The sequence below is a fragment of the Salmo salar genome, chromosome ssa04, assembly GCF_905237065.1.
Source record: "Salmo salar chromosome ssa04, Ssal_v3.1, whole genome shotgun sequence".
In the NCBI taxonomy this organism is placed as follows: Eukaryota; Metazoa; Chordata; class Actinopteri; order Salmoniformes; family Salmonidae; genus Salmo; species Salmo salar.
Window position 1 is genome coordinate 9,768,045 of NC_059445.1, and position 27,010 is coordinate 9,795,054.

The 27,010-nt window shown below is 46.7% G+C and overlaps 1 protein-coding gene across 1 annotated transcript in view; it reads right to left on the reverse strand.

Moving 5' to 3' along the window:
• Positions 1 to 27,010, reverse strand: part of LOC123742415 (tumor suppressor candidate 3) — a 118,469-nt gene that overhangs the window by 39,564 nt on the left and 51,895 nt on the right. Inside the window, exons 2-6 of the mRNA XM_045716436.1 lie at positions 23,119 to 23,288; positions 20,090 to 20,207; positions 14,574 to 14,714; positions 12,530 to 12,670; positions 11,109 to 11,198 (exon numbers count right to left, since the gene is read on the reverse strand). Of these exons, the coding sequence (XP_045572392.1) occupies positions 11,109 to 11,198; positions 12,530 to 12,670; positions 14,574 to 14,714; positions 20,090 to 20,207; positions 23,119 to 23,288 (660 nt within the window). The remainder of the gene's footprint in view (positions 1 to 11,108; positions 11,199 to 12,529; positions 12,671 to 14,573; positions 14,715 to 20,089; positions 20,208 to 23,118; positions 23,289 to 27,010) is intronic.

Sequence of the window (27,010 nt, forward strand, 5' to 3'; positions counted from 1 at the left end):
ACTCATCCAGACGGATCCGGTCAGGGTGAACTCATCCAGACGGATCCGGTCAGGGTGAACTCATCCAGATGGATCCGGTCAGGGTGAACTCATCCAGATAGATCCGGTCAGGGTGAACTCATCCAGATGGATCCGGTCAGGGTGAACTCATCCAGATGGATCCGGTCAGGGGGAACTCATCCAGATGGATCCGGTCAGGGGGAACTCATCCAGACGGATCCGGTCAGGGGGAACTCATCCAGACGGATCCGGTCAGGGGGAACTCATCCAGACGGATCCGGTCAGGGGGAACTCATCCAGACGGATCCGGTCAGGGGGAACTCATCCAGACGGATCCGGTCAGGGTGAACTCATCCAGACGGATCCGGTCAGGGGGAACTCATCCAGACGGATCCGGTCAGGGGGAACTCATCCAGACGGATCCGGTCAGGGTGAACTCATCCAGATAGATCCGGTCAGGGGGAACTCATCCAGACGGATCCGGTCAGGGGGAACTCATGCAGACGGATCCGGTCAGGGGGAACTCATCCAGACGGATCCGGTCAGGGGGAACTCATCCAGACGGATCCGGTCAGGGTGAACTCATCCAGACGGATCCGGTCAGGGGGAACTCATCCAGACGGATCCGGTCAGGGGGAACTCATCCAGACGGATCCGGTCAGGGGGAACTCATCCAGACGGATCCGGTCAGGGTGAACTCATCCAGACGGATCCGGTCAGGGGGAACTCATCCAGACGGATCCGGTCAGGGGGAACTCATCCAGATGGATCCGGTCAGGGTGAACTCATCCAGACGGATCCGGTCAGGGTGAACTCATCCAGATAGATCCGGTCAGGGTGAACTCATCCAGATGGATCTTCACTAGACTTCAACGTTTGAAGTAAAACATATTTTAAGGGGTCAAGAGAAGAAGGTCCTCAGGGCTCTGAACATCCTTTTCTGACTTTCTGTTAGGCTGCTGAGGTGAAGTTCCACCAAACCACAGATACGGGGTCAGATAACTATGAGGGAGACAAAACGATAAGGTTCAGATTGGGGTTAATATAATCTGATCCTAGATCTGTGGTTAGTGCCAACGTCTACTTCAAGCATCCCCCTCTGGAACTGCTTGGGTAAACCATTTTGGACCTAAAAGGCTAGTCACTCTGAGGGATTGCTACAGCCAAGGGATTGCTACAGCCATTTTGGCTCAATCTAATGCCACAGTTTACATTTAAGTCATTTAGCAGACGCTCTTATCCAGAGCGACTTACAAATTAAGTTCCTGGATACGAAAGTCCACTTCTAGGAATTGGTGCTCTTGAATGGCAGTTGGAGATCTCCTTTTGACCCAAGGGAGAACGACTGCCCCCTCTCATTGAAGCCACGGAAGTTCAAGGCTGACCGCAGTTTTGAAGGAATTGTTAGCAGAAAACAGGCCCCCCATTATAGTGAATGGAAAATGGTGATCTTTCTGGTCAATCTTCCTGTAAATAAACATGTTTTTAGAAGGCATTCATGGTACCTCTAATTGGTTCTAATATACCAGATGTATGTCCTGGTATATTTTAAAAGAGCACATAGAAGAAGTTAGAAGGATAACTGACTTACTAAATGGTAGCCTGCAGTACCCTGGGTGGCCTTCCACTGGAGTTCCTCAATGAGAGAGGGCAGCACTGAGCTAGCCTGCAGTACCCTGGGTGGCCTTCAACTGGAGTTCCTCAATGAGAGGGGGCAGCACTGAGCTAGGCTGCAACGTAACTTCCTGGAGTATCTCAAACTGCTCATAGACTAACAAATGGACTTTGTTTAGTCACCAACATCTCTCATTATCCGGGATCCTCAAGAGCAGTTCTTGGGCTCCGAGCAGATACAATTTAATCTAGTTTTGTCCTGTTTGGTTCCCATTCATCAATTGATAAATTCTTTCAATATACTCATCCAGGATTGGGCCATTTTTTATAATGTTATTATCCTGTCTGGTAGCCAACTGCCTGCAGCCAAAAATACAAATAAAAAAATGACTGTGGGCAGAGAGAGCTGTACGGATACAGACCAGCCTGGTTTGTGGTGTACCTTTCTGTTCACATAGAAAGAGAGATAGATAGATGTTAAGAGAGAGATGGTAAGAGAGAGACAGAGGGAGAGAGAGAGAATAGGAGAGAGAGCGAGAGATAGATGGTAAAAGAGAGAGAGAGAACCTACCCACTTCTGGGAAAATTGGACAATTCTAAACAAACAACACAGAGTCATCTATCCAAAACGGAGATGTATGTATAAACCACTTCTCTAATCTTTTTGGCTCTATAACAAAGAACGAACAGCAAAAACATATACATGATCAAATACAAATCTTAGAATCAACTATTAAAGACTACCAGAACCTACAGGATTCTACAATTACATTGAATGAACTATAGGAAAAAATACAAACCCTCCAACCCAAAAAGACCTGTGGTTGATGGTATCCTCAATGAAATGATCAAATATACAGACCACAAATTCCAATTGGCTATACTTAAACTCTTTAACATCATCCTTAGCTCTGGCATCTTCCCCAATACAACACTGTATATAGACATAATGACATTTGACATGTCTTTATTATTTTGGAACTTTGTAGTGTAATGTTTACTGTCATTTTTGTATTGTTTATTTCACTTTTGTTTATTTTTCTATTTCACTTGCTTTGGCAATGTAAACATACACTTCCCATGCCAATAAAGCCCTTAAATTGAAATTGGATTGAGAGAGAGGAGGTAAAAGAAAGAGGGGGGAGGTGAGAGAAAGAGAGGGGGGAGGTGAGAGAAAGAGAGGGGGGAGGTGAGAGAAACAGAGGGGGGAGGTGAGAGAAACAGAGGTGGGAGGTGAGAGAAAGAGGGGGGAGATGAGAGAAAGAGGGGGGAGATGAGAGAAAGGGAGGGGGAGGTGAGAGAAAGGGAGGGGGAGGTGAGAGAAAGAGAGGGGAGGTGAGAGAAAGAGGGGGGAGATGAGAGAAAGGGAGGGGGGGTGAGAGAAAGGGAGGGGGAGGTGAGAGAAAGAGAGGGGGAGGTGAGAGAAAGAGGGGGAGGTGAGAGAAAGAGAGGGGGAGGTGAGAGAAAGAGAGGGGGGAGGTGAGAGAAAGAGAGGGGGAGGTGAGAGAAAGAGAGGGGGAGGTGAGAGAAAGAGGGGGAGGTGAGAGAAAAAGAGGATGATGTGAGAGAAAGAGGGGGAGGTGAGAGAAAGGGAGGGGGGATGTGAGAGAAAGAGGGGGAGGTGAGAGAAAGAGGGGGGAGGTGAGAGAAAGAGAGGGGGAGGTGAGAAAGAGCGAGAGGTAAGAGAGAGAGAGAAGGGGGGATAGTAAGAGAGGGAAACAGAAAAGCAGACAGGATGGTAAGAGGTCTATTTGTGGGTTATCTGTGTGGAATGTGAATGGGCTTCTCTCTTTCTCTCCTCTCACTCTCTCTCTCTCTCTCTCTCTCTGTGTCCTCAAACAGCTCCAGTCGCCCATGAGCTTTTCTGCACAGTCTGAACCGACTGGCCAACCGCATCGGTCGCTTTTATTACCCAAACAACCCTGGTCTCTCTCCCTCTCATTCTCTCTCTCTCTCCAAAGGGTTTTGAGCCCGGCCAGAGATGAAGGGAGAGGGTGATAAGGGAGAGAAGAGTGGATGGGCCAGATGAAGGAGGGAGGAGAGAAGAGACAGAGGGGGAAGAGAATGCAGAAAGGACATCCAGTAGTCTGTCAACAGGATCATTTCATGCAAATGTAGCTTTTAGTTTGGAAATCAAGGCACCGTTTTTTCTCTCCACTAAATGTCTTTCTCTCTGTTTTCTTAATTTCACACTCCAATGCACAACTAGAAATGATGACCGGGAAATCTTTCTGGAAAAACACCCTGTAGTTTTCGAGCACTGTTTTTAGTTTTTGGTTGCCTTTCGACAACAATAATATTTTCCCAGTAAATAAGCACAGTAACAACAACCGATGCTTAGGGGTTGGATGGAACATATCTGTGTGAAATAGCTTCCCTTTGTAGTCTGAAAAATCTGTTGGAACTAAACTGCTCCAGACACTGATAAACACACACACACACACACACACACACTTTTGTTCTTCTATGCTCGTGGGGACCTACAATTGATTTCCATTCAAAATCCTATTTTCCCTAACCCCTAAACCTAACACTAAACCTAACACCTGTCAGGATCTAAATCAACCTATTAAAACTCACGGACGCTTAATAAAGCTCAAACCAAGTTTATTCACCCATTGGGTCAATACAGCTGAGTAAGACAAAAGACATTCACACAAGCACTGATATTTAACCCTTTCTCCTATGCCGAGGTTCCTCCTACACATCTAAACAGCCAATGCATCTCTGTTGCTAGAGCGAACGATATCTGTTCTTCCTCACTTCATCTGACCTGACCTCTGCCCCAAAGTGCTCGCTCCTCCCCAACTCACGGCTGTCATGTTGACTTGTACCAGACTGTCTTTTCAAGTCCCATAGCATCCCTAATGGCTAACATATCCGGACAGAATGTAAACGTTATACATTCCCCACTCTCTCTCAGTGACATGAATAAGTATATTTCATATTCTCAGAACCCAACACACCTTAACCCTAATTGCAACCTTAACCCTAAACCTAACACATGAGCTTAAAATAGCCTTTGTCCTCATGGGGACATGGTAAATTTCCCCACGAGGGAGAATTTTCCTTATATATGTGACTCGTTTCAGGAAACTAGGTGTACGTCGCACGTCACTACTTCACAGGAGCAGTATTTCAACGTAAATATTTATTTTTTATCAAAATGTGCTTTTTGGCCAGAAATGCCTTCTGGAACATGTGAACTTTCATGTGCCTTAATATCAAACTTGTATTCCATCCATAAATACGAATCAAATTGTTAAATTACAAGCCTAGTTGGTATAGCCACGGAAAAAGTCAGAAACCTTCCCACTAGCCATGATTGGCTGAGATAATGGACGGGCTGGACATGCCAGGAGATGAGTTTGGATTGGTCAGCCATGTAGCATGCTTCTGTCTAACATGAGCTGGTCAGTATGTGTTGACAGTCCTTTCTACCACACCATTTTTGAAAGATATAACTTTAGCCATTGAGAACTAGAAACATTTTGCTACTTTTCTCAACATTGATGCCCTGAATTTAGCAGGCGCTATCAACAGATCAGTAGGAGTGATGGGCTACTTTCTGCACACGCCACGGTCAATGTGAACCGAGTGACTTGACACAACGCTGGCCAAACAAGATGTAGCTACAAACAAAATGTTAAATGGTTCCAAATCTGCCCTGAAGCGTTCATCCATGTATACGGGTAAGAGTCTAGCGACATTTTCCAGATATACGTTTCTAATTTTGTCAGGAAGTCATTTTTATTGCAAGTTAAAGTATACTGTTAGTTAGCTAGCAAACGTTAGCTGGCTGGCTCGCTAGCTAATGTTACGTGTATGATCTGCGTAATATTATTTGAATCAGAAATCAATTTGCATTGCTAGTTATAGCCTAACGTTAGCTAGTTAACCTGTTGGGGGTAGGGGGCAGTATTGACACGGTCGGATAAAAAACGTACCCGATTTAATCTGGTTACTACTCCTGCCCAGTAACTAGAATATGCATATAATTATTGGCTTTGGATAGAAAACACCCTAAAGTTTCTAAAACTGTTTGAATGGTGTCTGTGAGTATAACAGAACTCATATGTCAGGCAAAAACCTGAGAAGATTCCTTACAGGAAGTGGCCTGTCTGACAAGTTGTTGTTCATCTTGGCTCTTTTTATTGAAGACTGAGGATCTTTGCTGTAACGTGACACTTCATACGGCTCCCATAGGCTCTCAGAGACCGGGAAAAAGCTGAATGATATCGAGGCAGCCCCAGGCTGAAACACATTTACGCTTTTGGCAAGTGGCCGATCAGAGGACAATGGGCTTAGGCGCGTGCACGAGTCGACCCCGTGCATTATTTTCTTTCCTCTTTTTACCTAAACGCAGATTCCCGGTCGGAATATTATCGCTTTTTTACGAGAAAAATGGCATAAAAATGGATTTTAAACAGCGGTTGACATGCTTCGAAGTACGGTAATGGAATATTTAGAATTTTTTTGTCACGAAATGCGCCATGCTCGTCACCCTTATTTACCCTTTCGGATAGTGTCTTGAACGCACGAACAAAACGCCGCCATTTGGATATAACAATGGATTATTTGGGACCAAACCAACATTTGTTATTGAAGTAGAAGTCCTGGGAGTGCATTCTGACGAAGAACACCAAAGGTAATCAAACTTTTCTAATAGTAAATCTGACTTTGGTGAGTGCTAAACTTGCTGGGTGTCTAAATAGCTAGCCCTGTGATGCCGGGCTATCTACTGAGAATATTGCAAAATGTGCTTTCACCGAAAAGCTATTTTAAAATCGGACATATCGAGTGCATAGAGGAGTTCTGTATCTATAATTCTTAAAATAATTGTTATGCTTTTTGTGAACGTTTATCGTGAGTAATTTAGTACATTTTTAGTAAATTCACCGGAAGTTTGCGGGGGGTATGCTAGTTCTGAACGTCACATGCTAATGTAAAAAGCTATTTTTTGATATAAATATGAACTTGATTGAACAAAACATGCATGTATTGTATAACATAATGTCCTAGGTGTGTCATCTGATGAAGATCATCAAAGGTTCTGGGTTTTTGTGACATTATATGCTAGCTTCAAAAATGGGTGTCTGATTATTTCTGGCTGGGTACTCTGCTGACATAATCTAATGTTTTGCTTTCGTTGTAAAGCCTTTTTGAAATCAGACAGTGTGGTTAGATTAACGAGAGTCTTGTCTTTAAAATGGTGTAAAATAGTCATATGTTTGAGAAATTGAAGTAATAGCATTTCTAAGGTATTTGAATAACGCGCCACAGGATTCCACTGGCTGTTACGTAGGTGGGACGATTTCGTCCCGCCGGCCCTAGAGAAGTTAACATTGAAACTAGTTTGTTAGCTTTAACTACCTGCAGATTCATACTACAGCTATGACAATGTTTGTATTGATTGGTAGTAGTATTAGTTGGGGTTATGCCGGTTCATTGTTTAGCTAGCTAGCTACATGTCTAAACAAAAGACTCCACTTCACCAGATGATTACATGACCCATGAAGTTAGCCAGGTGTGTCTCGGGGTGATTACAGCCATCGGTTGTATTTCATGAACATGTGTACATATCTAGACAATAGTGACCCGTCCACTAGATGTGGCTGGAGGGAGGTTATAGCATTTCCTTCACATGACCCATCAATACTGTGTACTGTTTACACCTTCTGTATCCTGTGCATATGACAAATAAACATAGATTTTATTTGATATAGCGTGTGTTTACCACATGGCCGCACATGTGAATCCTTAAAGAGATGGGTGGGGCTAAAGCTTAAGAGGGTGTGAACGATGCTGAATGGGGCGTAGACTAAGAAGAGCTCACCACTAGGTGTACCAGAACATTCAAGGGTCATTTTCTCAAAAGTGAGGTTACAAGTTTATCAACTTTCAAAGCAGAAATACTTTCCCATTGTCCCTCAACTGTATTGTATGATATACCATTTTCTAGTCTCTACTTTTATCCAATGTAAAAAAACACCATTTCAAATTTTGCTTACTAATACCAAATCGAGGCGGTTGGTCACATTTTACTATCCTTGTGGGGACTTTGGGGAATATAGGTCCCCACAAGGACAGAAGAACCAACCCACCACAGCCTCTCTCACTCTGTTCACACCCCACAAATGAGACATAATGTGTCGTTTAACAATTTATAACCCATTAGTAATTATCTCTTCCTCTTAATTGTCATTCCACAATGCTCCTTTCATTCTGATTTGTCTGTCTGTCTGTCTGTCTGTCTGTCTGTCTGTCTGTCTGTCTGTCTGTCTGTCTGTCTGTCTGTCTGTCTGTCTGTCTGTCTGTCTGTCTGTCTGAAAACCGACTCTTCAAGAGGAGAAGCTATTTTTCTTCTAATCCTCTAACTGTGTGTCAAGCGCTATCTCACTTTCTCAGAAAACCTGTCCATCTCTTAATGTGCCATTCCAATGTTACATCCATCTATTCTACCACCTAATGCTATATTGCTTTTCTGACTGTTGGGAGAAACAGATATTATACTGCATTTATATCTATTTATGCTTATAGATGGTTTAGAACTAACATATCAAACTGGATCTAAAAAGTCACTGCTGATGAGTGAGTCCATCTTGAACAAAATGTTTTTACTTGTCCCTGTCTGTCTGTGTGTGTGTCTGTGTGTCCGTGTGGGAGTGCGTGTGTGTCCGAGTGCCTGTCATGGCCTTCTCTCCCCCCCATAAACTGTATTTCCTAGCTGAGTCTCCTCGTAATCGTCCAGACGGAACACGTCGACATACAACCGTCTGAGTGTCTGGGACACAGCAACCCTGACGTGTCTCTGGACTGACATAAAGCCACTGTGACTGCTCCCAGATGGCCGCTCACACACCCACCCACACATATAGAATTACACCCACGCTGAAGCCTGCACGCGCACACACACACACAAAATTATAGCTCCAGGTGGGGTCTCTGTCTTTTACGACCCCCCATCCCCTCCGTCCCCAGAAACCCTTCTCCAGGGTGTGGCTTAGAGCACCATAGATGGCTTTAACTTCTCTAGGGTAGGGGGCAGTATTTTGACGTCCGGATGAAAGCCGTGCCCAAATTAAACTGCCTGCTACTCAGGCTCAGAAGGTAGGATATGCATATTATTAGTAGATTTGGATAGAAAACACTCTGAAGTTTCTAAAACTGTTTGAATGATGTCTGTGAGTATAACAGAACTCATGGTAGGCAAAAACCCGAGAAAAATCCAACCAGGAAGTGAGGTTTATAGTTTTTTCAAGTGATTGCCTATACAGTATACAGTGACTTAGGGTTCATTTTGCACTTCCTAAGGGTTCCACTAGATGTCAACAGTCTTTAGAACGTTGTTTCATGCCTCTACTGTGAATATGGCGTGAACAAGAGGGCCTGGAAGTTGATGAGTGAGGAAATTACATGAGCTCAGAGGCGTGCGCTCTCGTGAGTGTGAGCTGTGTTCCTTTTCTTTTCTGAAGACATTGGAATTGTCCGGTTGGAATATTACTGAAGATTTATGTTAAAAACATCCTAAAGATTGATGCTATACATCGTTTGACATATTTCTACGAACGTAAATAGAACTGTTTTTGACTTTTCGTCGTGACATTTTTGCACGCTTACTGCATTTGGAGTAGTGGACTGAACGCGCGAACAAAAAAGAAGGTATTTGGACATAAATGATGGACTTTATCGAACAAAACAAACATTTATTGTGGACCTGGGATTCCTGGGAGTACATTCTGATGAAAATCATCAAAGGTAAGTGAATATTTATAATATTATTTCTGAGTTTTATTGACTCCACAAAATGGCGGGTTTGGTTTCGTGTCTGAACGCTGTACTCAAATTATTGCAAAGTGTGCTTTCGCTGTAAAGTTTTTTTGAAATATGACACAGCGGTTGCATTAAGGAGAAGTGTATCTATAAATCTTTGAATTACAGTTTCATATTTTATCAACGTTTATGATGAGTATTTCTGTAAATTGATGTGCTCATTCACCGGAGGTTTTGGGAGGCAAAACATTTCTGAACATTACACGCCAATGTAAAATGGGGATTTTGGATATAAATATGAACTTAATCGAGCAAAACATACATGTATTGTGTAACATGAAGTCCTATGAGTGCCATCTGATGAAGATCATCAAAGGTTAGTGATTAATTTTAGCTGTATTTCTGTTTTTTTGTGACGCCTCTCCTTGCTTGGAAAATGGCTGTGTGGTTTTTCTTGTCAAGGTGATGTCCTAACATAATCTAATGTTATGCTATCGCCATAAAGCCTTTTTGAAATCGGACAATGTGGTTGGATTAACGAGAAGTGTATCTTTAAAATGGGATATAATAGTTGTATGTTTGAGAAATTTGAATTATGAGATTTTTGTTCTTTTGAATTTGGCGCCCTGCTATTTCACTGGCTGTTGAATAGTGTGTCCCGCAGGTGGGACAGTCACGTCCCACATACCCCAGAGAGGTTAACACTGATCTGAGACCCGTATTGACGAGAGCACTACAGACTGGAGATCAAGAGTAGGAGCAATAGATCAGACATAACAACCTTGTGGTTACCACCTGTCTGATAGTGCTTATGGTATAGGGATTTATTTACATTTCTCCATCTATGACACGTGTGTGTGTGCATGCGTGCGTGCGTGCGTGCGTGCGACTCATTCTGACCAAGTCTCAACACTTTTTGCTACAGTTGAACAGCGTTAGCGATTTCACCACAGTGTGAAAGCCTATTATCCTCTTCGTTATAGTGGTGCTAATTAAAAAGACTGTGGCTAATTCAATGACTGTACAGGGTTACGGTTTCATAGAGTGGTCAGGTCTGATACTCAGAAAGTTCCAACTTGAATTCACACATGGAGCTCAATGAGAGACGTCTCTGTCCCGTTTTTCACTGGGGAAAACAAGTCAGCGTTTCCCATCGCTTCATTTCTAGACGTGGCGACGTATACAGGAGAGGGGAGGGAACAGCCTCAGTTCTTCAGAGCATGAACCCCCTTTCACCCTCAGAACGGCCTCAGTTCTTCAGAGCACGAACCCCCTTTCACCCTCAGAACGGCCTATGTTCTTCAGAGCATGAACCCCCTTTCACCCTCAGAACGGCCTCAGTTCTTCAGAGCATGAACCCCCTTTCACCCTCAGAACGGCCTCAGTTCTTCAGAGCATGAACCCCCTTTCACCCTCAGAACAGCCTCAGTTCTTCAGAGCATGAATCCCCTTTCACCCTCAGAACGGCCTCAGTTCTTCAGAGCATGGACTCTACAAGGTGTTGAACGCGTTCCACAGGGATGCTGGGCCATGTTGACTCCAATGCTTCCCACCGTATTTAACAGGTGACATCAATAAGGGATCATAGCTTTCACCTGGTCAGTCTATGTCATGGAAACAGCAGGTGTTCCTAATGTTTTGTCCACTCAGTGTATATAGCCCCAGAAAAACAGGAATCAGGATGTAGAGGTGGAGGTGGATGTAGAGGTGGACAGACTCACCACTTGGCCGTTCTGGGGGTTCTTGTGTGCGTAAGGTGGACCGCGGATGTGGTTCCACATCTGGCCTGATGTCATGGCAAACACCACACACTGAGGAGAGAGGGAGAGAGGAAGAGAGAGAGAGAAGGGGAGAGAGGGAGAGAGAGGGATGGGGAGAGAGGGAGAGGGAGAGTGAGGGGGAGAGAGAAAGAGGGAGGGAGGGAGGGAGGGAGGGAGAGTGAGGGAGACAGACAGACAGACAGACAGACAGACAGACAGACAGACAGACAGACAGACAGACAGACAGACAGACAGACAGAAACAAAGAGAAGTTTAAAAGTTACAGAAGCTACAGGTAGAAATTACTATACACTCATCAACACTCCTGCTGCTATTCCTTCACAGTCACACACAGAGACAGAGAAAGAGACAGCAGAGAGAGAGAGAGAGAGAGAGAGAGAGAGAGAGAGAGAAGACAGAAGTAGAGACAGAGAGAGGCTGCACACCCGCATCGATCCATCTCGCCACGCCAACAGAGCAGAGGAGAGGTAAACACCACATTGAACCTGACCTCCGTGACTTGCCCGCTGCTCCCCTTACGATCAATACTCTCTGTGGCTTCCTCAGCCTTTTCCCTGTCTCTTAACATACGGGATAACAACCCTCTCTGTCAACACATAGGACACTGGTCCACTCTGCCTCGTACTGCCCTCACTATCAATAAGAGCATTGCTGCTGATGAAGACGGACCAGCATGCTGGATCATGCTCACTGATTGTAGTTTACAAAAAACTGAAGAAATGCAGAATTTACATTATATTGTTTCACATACAGATGTAGGACCTTAATTTGAGCCTGTTTGAATTATTTAGTGGACTATAATTAATGGACATTTTTGTAGGGGTTGAAACATTTTTCATGAGGGAAATCAAGTCTGATATTTCAAAGTGGAAATTACAAACTTCAGAAGCCTTTTTAAACCTCAAATACACTACAAGTTTTACACTTCCTGCAACAGGGTGATCAGATGAAGATCCTGAGACCTGTATGGACCTTATAGACTGCCTTATAGACTATATATAAATAACTATGGTATTGCACCACCCCTAGGTGGTCAGAACGTGTGGTGTAGGCAGCTTCATCAATAGCTTGTTAACGTAAGTGTTCTAACAAACCATTATGTGGAACACTTAGGAAAGACAGTATCACGCTGTGAGAAGCGTTCATAGGAACATTCTGCTTACCTACTTCAGGGATGTTGTGCTCTCACCAGTCCATTGTGTGTGTGAATGTGTGTGCCTGTCTGCATATGCATACATGTTGGTATGTGTGTGTGATTGAGCTGATGTGTGTGTGTGTGTGTGTGTGTGTGTGTGTGTGTGTGTGTGTGTGTGTGTGTGTGTGTGTGTGTGTGTGTGTGTGTGTGTGTGCTCCTCTCTCACCAGTGCGGCCATGGCCCAGCCAGTCTTGTTGTAGATGAACTCCAGGTTGTTCCTGCGGAGGTAGAGCAGCCCTCCTACCAGGGACACCAGCAGGGCCAGGGCTATGGTGCCAGAGTAGTTAGGGGGGCGGAACACACGGATCTGGAGGAGGAGAGGAGGGGGAGGGAAGGAGAGGAGGAGGGAGGGCGGGAGGGAGACCCAGTGAAAGGAGGTGAGGTAGAGGGAGGGAGGGAGGCCCAGTGAAAGGAGGTGAGGTAGAGGGAGGGAGGGAGGCCCAGTGAAAGGAGGTGAGGTAGAGGGAGGGAGGGAGACAAAGTGAAAGGAGGTGAGGTAGAGGGAGGGAGGGAGACCCAGTGAAAGGAGGTGAGGTAGAGGGAGGGAGGGAGACCCAGTGAAAGGAGGTGAGGTAGAGGGAGGGAGGGAGGGAGACCCAGTGAAAGGAGGTGAGGTAGAGGGAGGGAGGGAGGGAGACCCAGTGAAAGGAGGTGAGGTAGAGGGAGGGAGACCCAGTGAAAGGAGGTGAGGTAGAGGGAGGGAGGGAGGCCCAGTGAAAGGAGGTGAGGTAGAGGGAGGGAGGGAGACCCAGTGAAAGGAGGTGAGGTAGAGGGAGGGAGGGAGACCCAGTGAAAGGAGGTGAGGTAGAGGGAGGGAGACGGTTAGTTTTCGTCTGATCAAAGAAAACTATTTTAGAATGATATAGCTCAGTACAATGTCATTTCACCTAGTTGAATAACACAAGGGTTCATGTCAGTGAGATGTTATTTGGGTACAGTGGGGCATTAGGCTACAATAGAGGCATATCAAGTATAATAATATGATATTACTGGGGAATAGCATATCCACAGTAATGAAAAGATACGTCACATTCCCATTCAAACAAAGAGATGTACATGTGGAGCGATAGTAGGCCAGGGTTGTATACTGTTGAAAAACTTTTTGGAAACGGAAAACGATAATGAGCATTTCATATTGGACAAGTTCAGGTTTCAGTCCGTTTTTTCCTTCAGTTTGAACACAACCCAGATCTTCTTGTTGGTCGATCGCCGGCCTTGCCTTCTAATGCTATTGGATTAGCTCAAATAAAGGGAACCACATACCCCATAATTCAGACTGCTTGTGGACTGAGTGTTTGTGCGTGTTAGAGCATTGGGCCAGTAACCGAAAGGTTGCTCGTTCGAATACCCGAGCCGACAAGGTGAAAAATCTGTCGATGTGCCCTTGAGCAAGGCACTTAACCCTAATATGCTCCAGGAGCGTTGCACCACAATGGCTGACCCTGTAAAACAACACATTTCACTGTACCTATCCAGTGTATGTGACAATGAAACATTACAAAGTGTCCCAGTCACATTCTGTCCACTGTCAACCGCCGTTTTTCAAATCCGCAGGACGACGGAGAATCCAAAGGATTAATGGACGACTGGTGGAGATGTCGCCCCGTAATGGAGGACGGTGGCTTTTAAAAAAGGAGCTCCTCTGAGTCTTAATGGACGCCATGGAACTAATAAAGGATAACAGTTTCTAATCTCATTGGAATTCTCAGAGAGCAGTGGGCCATATAGTAAGCACTGGATACCACAGCCATTAGCTGGTCATTGTGTTTTTGTGATCTTGTCCTTCTTGCATCTCTATGATGGATCTGAAACTGATGATGCCATCTCTGACGCAGCTATAAAAAGGATAACCTTTGGTATTCTATTCATGTTTGGCACAGAGTTGGCTGCAAATATTATATCTGATATGTTTTTGTGATGCTTGTCTGTTTTGTGACAGGTAAATAGTTGTGTGCACTTTGTAAAAGCTTTAAAAGGTGATAGGCAGGCCTGGGTTTAAAGAGTATTTGTTGTCTTTCAAATATGTTGAGCGTTCAATTGAGCCTGCTAAATTGTTGGTATTTGCACCTTTGGGACGATTCCATTAGCGCCATTGCTCCAGGCAAGCCCGATCAGGCGCAGCTGACAGAAAACAGATACTATTTGAACCCGGGTCTTGTGTCACCTGTACAATCATCACAGGTGTATTATGGTAAAGGGGGAATTCTCACCTGTACGTCGGTGCGGTCTGCGATCCACTTGGCCAGCTGCTCCGAGGCAAAGCCGATCCGCTGGAGGTCAAAGGTGTCTGCCCTCTTAGGCTTTCCCTTAGCTGGGAAGTGCATGAAGGTAGGGGCTGAGTTCATATTCAGCTGGAGAGAGACAGAGAGAGAGAGAGAGAGAGAGAGAAAGGGAGCGAGAGAGAGGGACAAGGGAGAGGGACGGAGGGAGAAGGACAAGGGAGACAGAGGGAGAAAGAAAAAGAGAAAGAGAGAGAGGAAAGGATTGGTGATAGATACAGTAGGTAGGAGAGAGAGAGAGACAGATACAGTAGGTAGGAGAGAGAGAGAGAGAGAGACAGATACAGTAGGTAGGAGGAGAGAGAGAGAGATACAGATACAGTAGGGAGGAGGCGAGAGAGAGAGAGAGACAGATACAGTAGGGAGGAGGAGAGAGAGAGAGAGAGAGACAGATACAGTAGGGAGGAGGAGAGAGAGAGAGAGAGGGACAGATACAGTAGGTAGGAGAGAGAGAGAGACAGATACAGTAGGGAGGAGGAGAGAGAGAGACAGATACAGTAGGGAGGAGGAGAGAGAGAGAGAGAGAGAGACAGATACAGTAGGTAGGAGAGAGAGAGAGACAGATACAGTAGGGAGGAGGAGAGAGAGAGAGAGAGACAGATACAGTAGGTAGGAGAGAGAGAGAGACAGATACAGTAGGGAGGAGGAGAGAGAGAGAGAGAGACAGATACAGTAGGGAGGAGGAGAGAGAGAGAGAGAGACAGATACAGTAGGGAGGAGGAGAGAGAGAGAGAGAGACAGATACAGTAGGTAGGAGAGAGAGAGAGACAGATACAGTAGGGAGGAGGAGAGAGAGAGACAGATACAGTAGGGAGGAGGAGAGAGAGAGAGAGAGACAGATACAGTAGGGAGGAGGAGAGAGAGAGAGAGACAGATACAGTAGGGAGGAGGAGAGAGAGAGAGAGACAGATACAGTAGGTAGGAGAGAGAGAGAGAGAGATACAGTAGGGAGGAGGAGAGAGAGAGAGAGAGACAGATACAGTAGGTAGGAGAGAGAGAGAGACAGATACAGTAGGGAGGAGGAGAGAGAGAGAGAGAGACAGATACAGTAGGGAGGAGAGAGAGAGAGAGAGGGAGGGACAGATACAGTAGGGAGGAGGAGAGAGAGAGAGAGGGAGGGACAGATACAGTAGGGAGGAGGAGAGAGAGAGAGAGGGAGGGACAGATACAGTAGGTAGGAGAGAGAGAGAGAGACAGATACAGTAGGGAGGAGGAGAGAGAGACAGATACAGTAGGGAGGAGGAGAGAGAGAGAGATACAGTAGGGAGGAGGAGAGAGAGAGAGAGAGACAGATACAGTAGGGAGGAGAGAGAGAGAGACAGATACAGTAGGGAGGAGGAGAGAGAGAGAGAGGGAGGGACAGATACAATAGGGAGGAGGAGAGAGAGAGAGAGGGAGGGACAGATACAGTAGGGAGGAGGAGAGAGAGAGAGGGAGGGACAGATACAGTAGGGAGGAGAGAGAGAGAGAGAGATACAGTAAGGAGGAGGAGAGAGAGAGAGAGAGACAGATACAGTAGGGAGGAGAGAGAGAGACAGATACAGTAGGGAGGAGGAGAGAGAGAGAGAGGGACAGATACAGTAGGGAGGAGGAGAGAGAGAGAGAGGGAGGGACAGATACAGTAGGGAGGAGGAGAGAGAGAGAGAGGGAGGGACAGATACAGTAGGGAGGAGGAGAGAGAGAGAGAGGGACAGATACAGTAGGGAGGAGGAGAGAGAGGGAGGGAGGGACAGATACAGTAGGGAGGAGGAGAGAGAGAGGAGGAGGGAGGGACAGATACAGTAGGGAGGAGGAGAGAGAGGGAGGGAGGGACAGATACAGTAGGGAGGAGGAGAGAGAGGGAGGGAGGGACAGATACAGTAGGGGGGAGGAGAGAGGGAGGGACATATAGAGTAGGGAGGAAGAGAGAGGGAGGGACAGATACAGTAGGGAGGAGGAGAGAGGGAGGGACAGATACAGTAGGGAGGAGGAGAGAGGGAGGGACAGATACAGTAGGGAGGAGGAGAGAGGGAGGGACAGATACAGTAGGGAGGAGGAGAGAGAGAAGGAGGGAGGGACAGATACAGTAGGGAGGAGGAGAGAGAGAGAGAGAGGAGGAGGGACAGATACAGTAGGGAGGAGAGAGAGAGAGAGAGGAGGAGGGACAGATATAGTAGGGAGGAGGAGAGAGAGAGAGAGGGACAGATACAGTAGGGAGGAGGAGAGAGAGAGAGAGGGACAGATACAGTAGGGAGGAGGAGAGAGAGAGGAGGAGGGAGGGACAGATACAGTAGGGAGGAGGAGAGAGAGAGGAGGAGGGAGGGACAGATACAGTAGGGAGGAGGAGAGAGAGAGGAGGAGGGAGGGACAGATACAGTAGGGAGGAGTAGAGAGAGAGGAGGAGGGAGGGACAGATACAGTAGGGAGGAGTAGAGAGAGGGAGGGACAGATACAGTAGGGAGGAGGAGAGAGAGAGAGAGGGAGGGACAGATACAGTAGGGAGGAGGAGAGAGAGAGAGAGGGAGGGACAGATACAGTAGGAAGGAGGAGAGAGAGAGAGAGAGAGGAGGGAGGGACAGATACAGTAGGGAGGAGGAGAGAGAGAGAGAGAGAGGGAGGGACAGATACAGTGGGGAGGAGGAGAGAGAGAGAGGGAGGGACAGATACAGTAGGAAGGAGGAGAGAGAGAGGGAGGGACAGATACAGTAGGGAGGAGGAGAGAGAGAGAGAGGGAGGGACAGATACAGTAGGGAGGAGGAGAGAGAGAGAGAGAGGGAGGGACAGATACAGTAGGGAGGAGGAGAGAGAGAGAGAGAGAGGGAGGGACAGATACAGTAGGGAGGAGGAGAGAGAGAGGGAGGGACAGATACAGTGGGGAGGAGGAGATAGAGAGAGGGAGGGACAATACAGTAGGGAGGAGGAGAGAGAGAGAGAGGGAGGGAAAGATACAGTAGGGAGGAGGAGAGAGAGAGAGAGGGAGGGACAGATACAGTAGGGAGGAGGAGAGAGAGAGAGAGGGAGGGACAGATACAGTAGGGAGGAGGAGAGAGAGAGAGGGAGGGACAGATACAGTAGGGAGGAGGAGAGAGAGAGAGAGGGAGGGACAGATACAGTAGGGAGGAGGAGAGAGAGAGAGAGGGAGGGAAAGATACAGTAGGGAGGAGGAGAGAGAGAGAGAGGGAGGGACAGATACAGTAGGGAGGAGGAGAGAGAGAGAGAGGGAGGGACAGATACAGTAGTGAGGAGGAGAGAGAGAGAGGGAGGGACAGATACAGTAGGGAGGAGGAGAGAGAGAGAGGGAGGGACAGATACAGTAGGGAGGAGGAGAGAGAGAGAGGGAGGGACAGATACAGTAGTGAGGAGGAGAGAGAGAGGGAGGGACAGATACAGTAGGGAGGAGGAGAGAGAGAGAGAGGGAGAGAGAGAGAGGGACATAGGTGGAAAAGGCAGAGAGAGAATCAAGAGAAGTGGTGAGAACCCCAATTACACGATGTGTGCAGATATACCACTGCCCATACAAAAACATCCCCTATACACCGTTCACTTTCCCCAGTGGTGTTATGATGTGACTGGCCATGAGGCCACCTACCCAGGGAGGGAGGGAGGAGCACGGGGCAGGGAACTCACTGGTGGCACTAACATACACCTAATTACTAGCCTCTCCCTCTGCACAGGCTGGCCATTAGGCCTAATGAATGGATAGGCATGCACACTGTGTAGTTATTATGCTAGGTGTCTGCCTCCTCCCTCTCTTTCAACAGTAATCTCTCTCTCTCCCGCTCAACGATATTCCCCTCTCCCTCTCTTTCAATTGTTTCTCTCTTTCTCTCAATCTGTATCTGTCTTTCCCGATTCTGTCTTTAAAATGAACCTCTTTCCCTCTTAGATATATCTCTATCTACTTGTGTCAATACCTCTCCACTGAGTGATTCTCGGTCTCTCTCTTTCCACTTGGTTTACCTTCCAAACCCCTCTTCCCGCAATTCATATCAACTAAAAAGTCAGTCTCCTCCCCCCTCCAAACTCACAGAGAACAAAGTGAGGATCATTACAGAGGTTATTTCTCTTAATTGCATGAAAGGAGCGCACCGCTTCCTCCCTGGAGCGTAGAGGTGATTCGCCCATTAGGAGTACTACATTAGCACTCTCTCCATTAGAACAAAAGAAAAGCTAGACAAAGTGATCTGCATTTAATTACATGTCCTTTTAATCTTAGAGGCCCGTAATCGCATAATTGCTCGAGTGGAGAGTGTGAGGCGTACCTCAGGGGTGAGTATTTAACCCAGATTAATTGCTCATTGGCTATGGTAATGTGCGATTGGAAGCTTCACATCTGTTTATTGTCATGCAAACGACTGTTAGTGATAAGAAACCAAAGTTCTATTATGGGTTTCTCTGGTGCTGAGTTGCTATGGCGATGTGGAATATGTTATTTATGTGTTGGGGCAGGTTGTTTTCCGACTGTATCGAAGTCTGCACTGAGTGACACAGCAGGCGGTGATGTACTGTAAGAAACTCAGGTGCCCGGTGACATGCACACACATACGCCCACACGGGCTTCGCCCACGGCCCACCTATGGATGCACCCTGGGAAAATAATGACAACCCCAGGGAAAGAGGTTGGTTGTGCAGAACCGACTCTTATCAATCTCCCACACTGGTGTTTATCTAGCTGTCAGCCTGCAGTGAGTGCACGACAGTGGCTACTATGGCCAATATACCACGGCTAAGGGCTGTTCTTAAGCACGACACAACGCGGAGTGCCTGGACACAGCCGTTAGCTGTGGTATATTGGCTATATACCACAAACCCCCGAGGTGCCTTACTGCTATTATAAACTGTTTACAAATGTAATTAGTACAGTAATACCCGTGATATACGGTCTGATATACTACCGCTTTCGGCCAATCAGACTTCAGGGCTGGACAAACTCAGTTTATAATATGGATGATACATTCAGAGTACTGTATGCAGAGTGTGCATGGACTGAGTCATGAGTACAGTATGTGGGTTGGATAAGAGAGCTCATCTACATACATCAAGAGTATACATCCATTGCAAGGTACATGAGCATTTGTGTAAGCGAGTACTTCGCTAAATGTCATCCGACATGATCGTATATATAATTGACAATCAGAGGCACGTCCAAAACAATGTTCAGCTGATGTGAAACCCCAAACTCTCTCCCTAAGTGGCCTGAGCCGCCGGACGACGAACCCCCGCTGGTAAATAAAACCATGCAGAGAGCCTGTCAGCCACCTCTGATTTATTTACCTTATTTCAATGATTCATCTCTCCTTTAAAACTTCACCTGCGTGCTAATTAGCATGCTGTGTCTCCGCGCCGAGGCTGACAGGCAACTATGAACATGGAAATGAGGGCTTTGGGGATGGAGGGAGCGAGCGGGGGAACGTAGAGGGGGACTGATGGAGGGAGGGGGGCTGGGGGGGGTAGATCCAGACGGTTACCTGCTGAAAGACGTCCGCCCCCTCATCATAGTCCACCACGGTGAAGAAGAGTTTGTTAGAGAAAGCTGAGGAGTAGCGCCAGGAGTTAGCCAGCACCTGGTACTCCTCGTTAGCTTGTCTGTTAAAAAGACAGGGGGAGAGAGAGAGAGAGAAAAAGAGGAAGAGAAAAGGGAGAAAAAAAGAGGGAGAGAAATGAGAGAAAATAGAGAGGGGGAACGGGAGAGAAAATAGAGTTGAAAAGAGGAGAGGAAGACAGAGGAGCAGAGGCGAAGGCAAAAGGGAAATTGAACAAGAGAGGGAGCAAACGAGAGGGAGAGAAAGAGAGAAGAAGAAACAGATGAGTAAATGCTGGTGATGATCATGGCCACGTTGGCTTGAGGAGGCAGTTGGAAGAGACGAGAGAGAGAGAGAGAGAGACTCATGCCACATGTTCCTCCCCAGAGAGAAGGATAACGACGCCATGCCGTGAAAACGAGTGTCTGAGAAGAACGTCGCTACAGCTCTAATTACTGCTGCTCTATCCCGTCCTGGACAGACGAGGATAACATCACGACAAACCACCATCTCTCTACCCATCGCTTTCCTTTTAACTCTGGCGATGCTGCCACTTCTTATGCCCGTCGCAGTTCCCCTACACTGGCATGACAGGGGAAACGATAAGCAAAAAAACCAAACGTGCCAATTATTGGGGAAATTTTGCAAATTGAGTCGTCGCCACTCCACCTGTCACGGCTAAATACAGACAGTGGTGGACCCGCCAGGTCTGTCACAGTGGCGGCTAAAAAAATGAAAATGAATGTACAGAAAACTTATTTATATAATGTGACGTAATAGAGTTGAAGGTAGGGTTACAAAATTCCTGAAGTGTGCAATAAATTCCCTGGTTTTCCAGAGATCCTTGGAGGATTCTGGATTTCCTGCTTATTCCCTCCTGTTTCCGGGAATTCTGCAAGCGGGATACCTGAAAAACCAGGGAGTGTATCGAAAGTTCCAGGAATATTGCAACCCTAGTTCAAAGTACACTTAAAACTAGTGGAAAGAGAGTTTGGGCCTGTGGAAGTCTTGAAGCTTCATGGCACACATTTAGAGCTCTCAAATAACCCCATAAAAGTATGTTTACTCCAGATGGCTTCGTAAAGTCGCAGCGCCAACGTCTGGTGACAACTTTAATGTCCTCTGACAACTTTAATGTCCTCTGCCACACGTTACAATGCATGAATTAACAAACGGGACAACAAAAAAGCATGAATAAAGCAAGTAACAAAACACTCGTTTCTGTTGGGAATTAAACACAAGTGCCATAAATTGCATGTCGACTTGCATCAATGTTGCATTGCCTTCATGTACTATTCATGGTCCTACATAAGTGATATGGTTTGTAGTGTTCCGCGCTCTGCGGTGCTCCACGTATAGTGTGTCTCTTCAGAGAGCATTGTGATTGGTTGCTCTTTTGGTGATAAAAGTCTGTAAACAATTAGCAGCTTTCCGTCCAGTGCACTTTAAATGGTACCGTCATTGGAGAGAGGGAGAGAGAGAGCATGAGGAACTGAGATGGAGAGAAGGAAACAAACAAAGAGAGAGTGGTATAGAAAAGAGAACGAGAAGAATGAAAGAAAGAGTGATGGATGGCAGTGCGAGGACCCCCGGGCGATTAGCAGTCCCTCCCAGTGCCCGTCTGTGCTTTTGGGGGGGGGGGTCACAACCCAAAATGTGTCTTGTGCGCCCGCTGACTAGCGACGCGATGGTATCGTTTATGGAAATGGTCCGTCCCAATTGCGAAGCAGAGAGAGCTGGCGCGTGACATTAACTAATGCGCTTCGGAGTGACATCCTCAAATTGAAAGGAAACCTTGTTTCCTTGTTAAGATGAATCATTTTAATATAAATGGATAAATAAATGCATACGTCGAGGTTGGCCCTGCCGTCGTCGAGAGCCGGAAGAGAGGGCGAGAGAAAAACCAAAAACAAGAGGAACAGAGAGAGAGAGATAAATAATTAAGTGATTTGAGTCGACAGCAGATGATTAAAAAAGCATTATGGGTCACGGGCAACAGAGAGGATGATGGGAGTGGGAAAGGTCAGTGTGGATTAAATTAACTTCCTCTATTTCCGTAATACACATGATTATTCCCTGGTTGGCGTCATCTTTATTCAATGAAGCGAACGGCTGGGTTCTCCGTGTGAAGGCTCCTTGAGGAGAGAAACTGGGCCCCAAAACGGAGATCTAGACTTAACACACTGGCTGTTATGTAGAGTAGATCACTGTCTGGAGGTCATCACCAGAGGTCAACAGGTCATGTTGACTGTCGTCTATTTCAATGCCAAAAATAGATCTAGACTGAACAGACTTGCAGGTTGATGGACCATCACCGGAGGTCAAAAGGACATGATGACTTTAGCCTATGTCCTTGTCTTTATTAAACCCCCCCGAATCCCCAAACGTAGATCTAGACTGAATAGACTGACTGTTCTGTAGAGTTGTTGATGGGTCATCACTAGAGGTCAAATGGTCATTATACTTTTCTTTATTCTGTTTTGTCTCTTTCATCAACTGTATGATTGATTTGTATTATCTTGTATTGGCTGATTGGGCCGAGGTGGGAAAGTCCAGTCCTGAAGGGCTGCTGTGTGTGCATCATTTTGTTCCAAAATAATCAAATAAATCTCTGTTTTATTGTCACACAAACCAGATAGGTGCAGTGAAGTGTGTTGTTTTACAGGGTCAGCCATAGAAGTGCAGCGCCCCTGGATCAAACTATCATCAACATGTCATTCACCTTGTCGGCTCGGGTATTCTAACCAGCCATCTTTGGGTTACAGGCACAAACCTCTGACCGCTAGGCTACCTGCTGCATACCTGATTCAAATAAACAGCTCATCCTGATCTTCAAATCAAATCACTATTTACTTCAAGTGTATTTCACCAGGTCTCAACACACTGGGCTGGAGCAAAAACCTGCAAAAACTGTACACGGTGCTGTGTAGTATAGCGCCTCCTGTCTGTGGTCGCGGAGCGGAGGGGTTCCATACCTGCAGACGGAGCACTGCCTCTGCGGCTGCAGCGCGGTGAACATCACGATGACCGAGTAGTTCCGGGGCGGGGCCTTGACGAACCTCCGGAACTTATCGCCGTTCATCCGGATCACGGAACGCCTGGAGCTCCACTCCATCATCTGTTCCACCTTCTCCACCAACATGTTCTGGAAAACCAGGGAAACCAGGGATGGAGAGGGAGGACGAGAGGAGGGAGGAAGGAGGACGAGAGGAGGGAGGAAGACGGAAAGGGAAAAGGAGGGAAGAAGAGTGAAAGGGAAGGGAAAAGGAGGGGAGGAAGGAGGAAGAGTGAAAGGGAAGGGAAAAGGAGGGGAGGAAGAGTGAAAGGGAAGGGAAAAGGAGGGGAGGAAGAGTGAAAGGGAAGGGAAAAGGAGGGGAGGAAGAGTGAAAGGGAAGGGAAAAGGAAGGGAGGAAGAGTGAAAGGGAAGGGAAAAGGAGGGGAGGAAGAGTGAAAGGGAAGGGAAAAGGAGGGGAGGAAGAGTGAAAGGGAAGGGAAAAGGAGGGAAGGAAGGAGGAAGAGTGAAAGGGAAGGGAAAAGGAGGGGAGGAAGGAGGAAGAGTGAAAGGGAAGGGAAAAGGAGGGGAGGAAGAGTGAAAGGGAAGGGAAAAGGAGGGGAGGAAGAGTGAAAGGGAAGGGAAAAGGAGGGGAGGAAGAGTGAAAGGGAAGGGAAAAGGAAGGGAGGAAGAGTGAAAGGGAAGGGAAAAGGAGGGGAGGAAGAGTGAAAGGGAAGGGAAAAGGAGGGAAGGAAGGAGGAAGAGTGAAAGGGAAGGGAAAAGGAGGGGAGGAAGAGTGAAAGGGAAGGGAAAAGGAGGGAAGGAAGGAGGAAGAGTGAAAGGGAAGGGAAAAGGAGGGGAGGAAGAGTGAAAGGGAAGGGAAAAGGAGGGAGGAAGGAGGAAGAGTGAAAGGGAAGGGAAAAGGAGGGAAGGAAGGAGGAAGAGTGAAAGGGAAGTGAAAAGGAGGGGAGGAAGAGTGAAAGGGAAGGGAAAAGGAGGGGAGGAAGAGTGAAAGGGAAGGGAAAAGGAGGGAAGGAAGGAGGAAGAGTGAAAGGGAACGGGAAAGGAGGGAGGAAGAGTGAAAGGGAAGGGAAAACAGGAGAAACCATTATGACCAGGTATTAAACTAGGTGTCAACCAGGAAATAATTGGTGTTTTCTGGAATGAATGAGTCACACACACACACACACACACACACACACACACACACACACACACACACACACACACACACACACACACACACACACACACACACACACACACACACACACACACACACACACACACACGAATCTCAAGAGGGGGTGCTATCAAACGTTATGAATTTTTTGTTGTTGTTGAACATCTACACGTTCAAGGGTATGCCTACACAAAAGGGTATGCCTACACAAAAGGGTATGCCTACACAAAAGGGTATGCCTACACAAAAGGGTATGCCTACACAAAAGGGCATTGTGGTAGAAGTCGAAAACGTTGATAAACTATTTCGCGGCCTGCCTCTCATTTGAAGTTTTATTCATGTGCACTGAATACGAGCTCTGAACAGAAGCATCGTAACTAACAACTTAGGCTAGTGTTAAGAGTCAAGAAACTCATCGGAAAAGTCGAAAAAAAACCATTGAATAACTCGTGGCACCGCTCTCGTTCGAAGTCTCATTCACTCCGCTCACAACGGCCAGCAACTCAAGGCCAAACAGTTACAAATTCACACGGGGAGATTACAGCTGCTTCTTTTTCAACACTTCTCTTCAGAGTTATGTAGCAATAGACTTTCTGCTGTCGCCATGACAACAGCCAGCCAATGTCCTGCACCGCTAACTGGATAGTTACTGTATAATGCAGAGGGACAGTATTGAACTGTCCAACGTGTCCAGAAGACTTCCTGACAGGTATAACGGTAGGGTATCAGTGAGACATGGCAGCTCTCAGCAACTGCTCGGCAGAAGTTTGAACCAGATTGATATCACTGGTGTCTAGACAAGAGGTGCTCTTCAACCAGACTCTGTAAACAGCCTAATACTTAACCTCCTGGTCTCTTATGAGTGTGTGTGTGTGTGTGTGTGTGTGTGTGTGTGTGTGTGTGTCTGGGTCACGTGTCCATGTCCACCGCATGTCTGTAATGGCACCTTCAATTATAGCATCAATGTTGCTGAAAGACATCTTTCTCTCCCCCCTCTCCTCTTTCTCCCCCCTCTCCTCGTTTAATCTGTATGTCCACCTCTCTCTTTCTCCTATCCTTCTTTACTCTGTCATCCTCTCTCGCTCTCTCCTTCTTTACTCTGTCTCTCCTCCTCTGTCTCACTCTCTCCTAACCATCTTTACTCTGTTTTCTCTCTCTCTCTCTCTCTCTCTCTCTCTCTCTCTCTCTCTCTCTCTCTCTCTCTCTCTCTCTCTCTCTCTCTCTCTCTCTCTCTCTCTCTCTCTCTCTCTCTCTCTCTCTCTACTCTGTCTTTCTCTCTCTCTCTACTCTGTCTCTCTCCCTCTTTACTCTGTCTCTCTCTCTCCCTCTTTACTCTGTCGCTCTCTCTTTACTCTGTCTCTCTCTCCCTCTTTACTCTGTCTCTCTCTCTCTTTACTCTGTCTCTCTCTTTACTCTCTCTCTCTCTCTCTCCCTCCCTCTTTACTCTGTCTTTCTTTCTCTCTCTCTCCCTCTTTACTCTGTCTCTCTCTCTCTCTCTCTCTCTCTTTACTCTGTCTCTCTCTCTCTCTTTACTCTGTCTCTCTCTCTCTCTCTCTCTACTCTGTCTTTCTCTCTCTCTTTACTCTGTCTCTCTCCCTCTTTACTCTGTCTCTCTCTCTCCCTCTTTACTCTGTCGCTCTCTCTTTACTCTGTCTCTCTCTCCCTCTTTACTCTGTCTCTCTCTCTCTTTACTCTGTCTCTCTCTTTACTCTCTCTCTCTCTCTCTCCCTCCCTCTTTACTCTGTCTTTCTTTCTCTCTCTCTCCCTCTTTACTCTGTCTCTCTCTCTCTCTCTCTCTCTCTTTACTCTGTCTCTCTCTCTCTCTTTACTCTGTCTCTCTCGCTCTCTCTTTACTCTGTCTCTCCTCCTCTCTCTCCGTCTTTACTCTGTCTCTCTCTCTCTTTACTCTGTCTCTCTCTCTCTCTCATTACTCTGTCTGTCTCTCTCTTTACTCTGTCTCTCTCTCTCCCTCTTTACTCTGTCTCTCTCTCCCTCTTTACTCTGTCTCTCTCTCCCTCTTTACTCTGTCTCTCTCTCTCTCTCTCTTTACTCTGTCTCTCCTCCTCTCTCTCCGTCTTTACTCTGTCTCTGCTCCTCTCTATCTCTTCCTCTCCCCCCCTCTCTCTCCCCCTCTCCTTCTTTACTCTCTCCTCCTCTCTCTCTCTCCCTCCCTCCCTCTCCTTCTTTACTCTGTCTCTCTCTCTCTCTTTACTCTGTCTCTCTCCCTCTTTACTGTCTCTCCTCCTCTCTCTCTCTCTTTACTCTGTCTCTCCTCCTCTCTCTCCCTCTTTACTCTGTCTCTCCTCCTCTCTCTCTCTCCCTCCCTCCCTCTCCTTCTTTACTCTGTCTCTCTCTCTCTCTTTACTCTGTCTCTCTCCCTCTTTACTCTGTCTCTCTCTCTCTCTTTACTCTGTCTCTCTCTCTCTCTTTACTCTGTCTCTCTCTCTCTCTTTACTCTGTCTCTCTCCCTCTCTTTACTCTGTCTCTCTCCCTCTTTACTCTGTCTCTCCTCCTCTCTCTCTCTCTTTACTCTGTCTCTCCTCCTCTCTCTCCGTCTTTACTATGTCTCTCCTCCTCTCTCTCCGTCTTTACTCTGTCTCTGCTCCTCTCTATCTCTTCCTCTCCCCCCCTCTCTCTCCCCCTCTCCTTCTTTACTCTCTCCTCCTCTCTCTCTCTCCCTCCCTCCCTCTCC